The sequence below is a fragment of the Labrus mixtus genome, chromosome 21, assembly GCF_963584025.1.
Source record: "Labrus mixtus chromosome 21, fLabMix1.1, whole genome shotgun sequence".
NCBI classification, from domain to species: domain Eukaryota; kingdom Metazoa; phylum Chordata; class Actinopteri; order Labriformes; family Labridae; genus Labrus; species Labrus mixtus.
Window position 1 is genome coordinate 16,019,313 of NC_083632.1, and position 6,014 is coordinate 16,025,326.

Genomic DNA, 6,014 nt, shown 5'->3' on the forward strand with positions numbered 1-6,014 from the left:
AGAGAGAGGGAGAGAGAGAGAGGGAGAGAGAGAGGGAGAGAAAGAGGGAGAGAGAGAGAGAGAGAGGGAGAGAGAGAGAGAGAGAGAGAGAGCGAGAGAGAGAGAGACTTTGGATCAATCAATGTTGTGTTTAAAGTACTATATAAATAAAGTTGATTTGATTTGATTTGATCTCTCTACTACGGAGCCCCTGAAGTCCCAAACAGAAAAAGAAAATTGTGCTCCATCTTGTGTATGGAGACCCTAGAAGTCCCAAAAAGTAAAAAAAACAAATATCTTGTGCGCACAAGATGTATCCCTTTTTTAAAATGAATAGTAGCCTAATACTTTGCCGTTCCAAGTCGCTGCTCATGCAGAGGACTGGCAGCTCAAGGAGCAGTTATTTTGCATTTATTAGGTTTTCTACTGCTTATCAGACAAAAACACAGATGCAGACTTCCTAAGCGTTGGACTTCTGTTTATTGTATCTACCTCCTTTTTTTCTATTATCACTTTATTCTTTTATATCAGTTTCACACAGCTCTGGTTACACTCAATTCCTGTTGTATGTTGTCCATCATTGCACCACTATCACTGTATTCATTCAGTATTTATCTATTTTCATACAGCTCTTTATAGTTAGCTCCCGTTGTTTAATTTTTACTATTGCACCTTATCACCTTATCATTCATTCTTGGCCTACTTGCACATAGCTCTGTATCTCCAGTTACAAGACCAATTTCCAGACTTGAACCAGCGACCCTCCGGTTTCCAACCCAAGTCCCTACAGACTGAACTACTTCCGCCCCTAAAATCAAAATAAATATTTTTTAAGTCTAGTTTTTTTAAGTAACTCTTTAAAAAAAAAATTATACAGTATTATTAAGGCAATTGTATCTTAGAATCATCACAAGACATGACACATATGACACAGTAATTGGTCAATCCTTAGTACTGAAAAACACAAAAACAAAAAATTCTCAGTCACCTGCATTTATTTACAATCTATTTACACATTTTATCTCAAAAAAGCTGAAGGACAAATTGGATAAAATGATCAACAAAAAGAAATTTCCAGTCTTGTGATTTTGATCAACATGCCTTAAAGTATATTATGCAAAATACACTTTACCAGGTTTTTCTAAAACTAATATGTGCTCCTATAGTCTGTCTACAAACCCTCCAATTATGAGAAAAGTCCATCCTCTCTGTCTTTCGCCTGCTCCACTTTTCAGAAAATGTGTGCTCAGACAGGCCATTTGGAGATGTTCCCCTTGTGACATCACAAACAGCAGTAAACCTTCCTCCAGTTGGGTGACACTACCAAAGCAAGGTTTTTGTTCTGCCCTCTGAGTCTGCCTTCTCACTGTAAGCAATTGGACATGGAGTGAGGAAGCCATGCCACCCAAGCCCTTCCAGAGAGGGGGCATGGTCAGACACAGCTCATTTACATTTAAAGCTACAGACACAGAAACAGTCTGTTCTGAGCAGGGCTGAAATAGAGGGGTTTATAGACATGAATAAATACAGGATCAGAGTGGATTTAGAACAAAAATCTTCACAGACATGTTTTGGGGAGCTTTGAGACTTATTTAGACTGGTTGAAAAGGAGGATAATATGTGACCTTTAAAAAGGATTCTGGACAATTCCGAAGGAATAGGATATAAAAAACTTTAATTTTCACAGGAAGAAAAGCGTAATATGGTCAACACAAGTCTCCTAAATGTAATCCTTGTAACCTGCATTTCAGACAGTAATGAACGGAGCTGATGTCATGTGAACATAAAAGTCAACATACAGTCAAAAAGGATGGCATATTGCATCAGAAAAGGACATAATCATGAATAATAGAATCAGTCCAACATGACTTCTAGATATACAACAATACACTGCAAGTTAAAGCTCCTATGGGGAACTTGTGGGTTTGCATTAAATTTGGCGCCCCCTGTTAAAGCTGTTGCTCTTTATGTTTTTCAACAGAAGCCTAAAATTCTGCAGTCATTTACCAGTCAAAATGTTTGCTGTGGAATTTATGAATGAAGGTTGTTACTTCAGTGTGCCGTACCACACCTAATAAGTGACAGTTGTTACAAGCCTTAAAATAACTGTATCTAAACTATAGTGTAGAAAGACTTCATTTGAGTTCATGCGTCAACAAACAATCCAACAGTTAAATATGTTTAAAGAATATGAAAGGTATCAGTCATGACAAATTGGCAAATCATCATGGCAAATTAAGTAAATCAGTGTGTGAGTTTTTGTCTTTTCTCTATGCCAAAATGTTCACATCCTGCACACCGGTGTCATGTAAGTCATACTGTTCAGTGTTGTTGTGTATGCTTGGATATAAATTGTTGCCTTGGCAAAGGAGGGTGCGGAAGTGCCCCTTGAAGGTGTCAGAGAGGCAGGCATACAGGATGGGATTAGCACAGCTCCATGAATATGACAGCAATACCACAAACTCAAAAGCTTTGGCAAAGGTTTGGGCCAGGTCACTTTGATACAGGGAGCAGAAGTTAAAGGTGTAAAAAGGCAGCCAGCACATTCCAAACACCGCCACAACTGCCACCACCATTTTGGTGACCTGCCGTTCCAGCCTTTGGTTCTGTTTGTGCGGCGCAATTGCTCTAATTCGCTTGGACCGCAGTGTTAGCAACAGTGCTGTGTAGGCTACTGTCATGACCATAAATGGCAAGGCAAACCCTGTGAAGAAGGTGTAAGTTAAGGTGCCAAGCCACCAGGCATCTGATACCAGGTTGGGTATACACTGGCCCCCTATCGATGAGAAGTGTAGCGCCATTGGAAGGATGGTGATGAGTGAGAATAGCCACAGAAATGCTGAAACTATCTTGGCAATGCGTGGCGTTCTCCAGCGAGCAAATCGAAGCGGGTCAGCCAGAGCCATGTAGCGGTCGATGCTCATCACCGTGAGACAGTAGACGCTGGTGAACTGGTTAATGCCGTCCAGAACCATAACCACTTTGCACGCCATGTCGCCAAATATCCAGTGCTTTTGAAAGTTCTGGCTCGCTATGAAGGGAAGCCCGACCATGAAAAGTCCATCGGCTACCGCTAGGTTCAAAATGTACACTGTTGTGGAAGACGTCATTTTGTCCAATTTCAAAATAGCAACAATGACAAGGGTGTTTCCAGCTAGTCCAAGGATGCACACCACCAAGTACAGTATAGCCATGGTGATGCCAAAGCCATCAATATTGTCTGCTAAATAAGAACGTTCCTCCAAATAAGTCTGATTGTATTCTTTATCAACTAAAAATGATAAATCCATTTTTGCCTCAGCAAATCGATGATTGATCCAAAAAGAGAAAGGGTTGCTTAATAACACTCAGAGACCTGGCAGCCAAGAAGGAGAAAATCTCTGCCTTTGTTGAATTCCTTCCTGAAATTAAGAGTCAGCCCTTGACTGCCCGTTGCGGATGTAAAAAGTTCTCAGACAAGAAAACAACTCAACCGTAAAAAAACCTTTGAATCAAACACCATGTCCAGGTTCAGAAAACCGTAGGCTGCAGCTCCCCTCCACCAGCAAATTGTTATTCCTTTAAAAAAAATACAAATTCAAAAACTTTAAAAGTTAGTTCCTCTGTGGTGGAGACCGCATGCTTGTCTATGACCTCCATGTGTACACTCAGCCATAAACACGCTCATTGTGGAAAAGAGGTGCGACACCCGAACGGTTGCTTGACTTCTTTTTCTCCTTCTCTCTGAGAGCCTTTATATATCCCACCCACCCATTTCTGAAGAGTTTGTCTGGTTCTGTGTGTGTGCCCCCCCCCACCCTCTTCAAACACAGCAGTCTCAGTCTACAGAGGTTGTGATAAACTCCAGCTTTGCGTAACCCCCCTCATCGCTCCCCTGGTTCCTGTGCGGTAATGCTGTGTCCAAGGTAAACGCTGGCCCCATCTGCTGAATTATTTTTGTTTCCTTTACTTTTTTCCTCCACACTTTCTTTATCTGCCCTCTGCTTTGGTTTACTTACACACAGACACACAAACACCCACACACACACATATCAAAGTACATCTGCTGTCAGGAAGGCAAGTCTACTGTCTGTTGTTCTAGACATTTGAAATGGCATACTTCTTTGGTTCCTGACACCCCCTAACTTTGAATTCTGCCATCTATTATATTTGTATAAAAACAGGAATTGTATTAGTATAAAAGAAAGGTAAAAAGGAAACAAGCAGAAAAGGAAGGCTGGAATTAGATTGATTGGTTGGAAATGGGGGGAAGGGTGTTGGTAAAGATTAAAGACCCCAGATGAGCTAGGACACGCATAGCTGAAATACCCCAGGAATTTCCAGCATGTTTCACCAACATTCATCAACACCACAAGAAAAGCTCATTCCAAGTCAACAGCTCTTCATCATTTTAAGTGTGGCTAATCTCATCTAATGTCAGGATGATTCTCATTGGATGCCGGAGAGATCCCCTCATAGATTTCAAAAGCCCTTACCTCGGCTAAGGTTTTCAGTGGTCTCAAATTAATGGAAAGAAATGCCTTTGTAGTCTTCACTTCAGGTTAGGTCGAGGCTTAACTTCCCCCTTGAGACAAGCACTTCACATGATAAAGTCCACCGTTCCACCCCAGCCCAGACCCCCCTGTAAAAACATAACAAGTATTTTTTGTTTCATAGAACTAATTCTGGAGGTGTATGACTGCTTTGTATTTCACAGGCAATATTTCACTGGGGTGTTTAGACACTGCAAAACCTGCAGCACAAGGGCAAGCGGAGTGAAATGGATGACATCTTTCACACATTACTCAAGGCTAAAGGTTTACTACACTTAACAGTTAATCAAAAGAGAAGCTTTTGAGAAGTTGTCTCTTCTCTGGTCTTGTTTTTCTCCTGTAAGTTCCCTTTTTTCTTTACTATCTCACACATTCATTGTTGTGGAATAAACAATAATAATAATAATAATAATAATAATAACTTTATTTATATAGCACCTTTTAAAAACACAGGTTTACAAAGTGCTTTGACAAACAGCATAAACAAGAACAAAGCAAACTAAACCAAACACAGAAGAACATAAACAACAGCAAGAACATAACTAATGCAAAATACAAAAAATAATTAAATACAATTCAACAGAAAAGAACCCAAAGTGCACGATACCCAACAGACATATATAACCCGACCATCACAAGAACCATCATAAGAACCCAGGCAACACAAGAACCCAACAACACGAGCTGAGACCAAGAGGACCAAAGATTTAAAAATATGTAAGAAACTAAAAGAGATAAAAATAAATAAAAAGATAACAGCAATAAGAAGGTAAGAGCAGTAAAAGAAATAGAAACAAGTGGTTAAAGGATCAAAAAACCCAAAACTATAATATTAATAAAAATAAAAAGTAAATATAAATATGAAACATAAATAGACAAAGTAAGTAAGATAAGAAATTACCAAGTTAAAACACAAGAGGAGATTAAGATATGAGCATAAATAAAAGTATAGTAAGAAGTAAAAGAAGATAAAAATAGTAAAACCAGTAAGAAAAGACATTAAGAAGACGACATCACATAAAAGCAAGTCTGTAAAAGTATGTTTTAAGAAGGGATTTAAAAGAATTGAGGGAATCTGCAAGTCTTATCTCCTCAGGGAGGTCGTTCCAAAGTCGAGGGGCCCCCTGACTGAAAAGGCCCAGTCACCTTTAGTTTTAAGTCTCGACTTTGGAACGACCAGGAGGCCCCCACCTGAGGATCTAAGACTGCGGGCTGGCTCATATGGTGTCAGTAGCTCTGTTATATAGCTTGGAGCCAGCCCCGTCCGTGCTTTAAAAGTAATGAGTAAAATCTTAAAATCGATTCTAAAACGTACAGGAAACCAATGTAATGAAGCTAAAATTGGAGTGATGTGATGTCGTCTGTTACAACCAGTAAGAAGCCTAGCTGCTGCATTTTGGACTAGCTGGAGGCGAGACAGTGACTTATTCGTGATTCCGGAAAAGAGGGAGTTACAGTAGTCAAGTTGGGAGAAAATGAGGGTGTAGATGATCTTTTCAAGGT

At 39.9% G+C, this 6,014-nt stretch overlaps 1 protein-coding gene across 1 annotated transcript; it reads right to left on the minus strand.

Annotated features, from left to right (window-relative positions):
* Nucleotides 1-920: 920 nt before the first annotated feature.
* Nucleotides 921-3,784, minus strand: LOC132955856 (somatostatin receptor type 2). Its single transcript, XM_061028915.1, has one exon. It carries the CDS (start codon nt 3,267-3,269, stop codon nt 2,250-2,252), a length of 1,020 nt encoding a protein of 339 aa, XP_060884898.1. The 5' UTR covers nt 3,270-3,784; the 3' UTR covers nt 921-2,249.
* Between the last annotated feature and the right edge of the window lie 2,230 nt (nt 3,785-6,014).

Excerpts from the sequence above, each read along its gene's own strand:
- LOC132955856 (XM_061028915.1), bottom strand. The coding sequence starts at position 3,269 with ATGGATTTATCATTTTTAGTTGATAAAGAATACAATCAGACTTATTTG.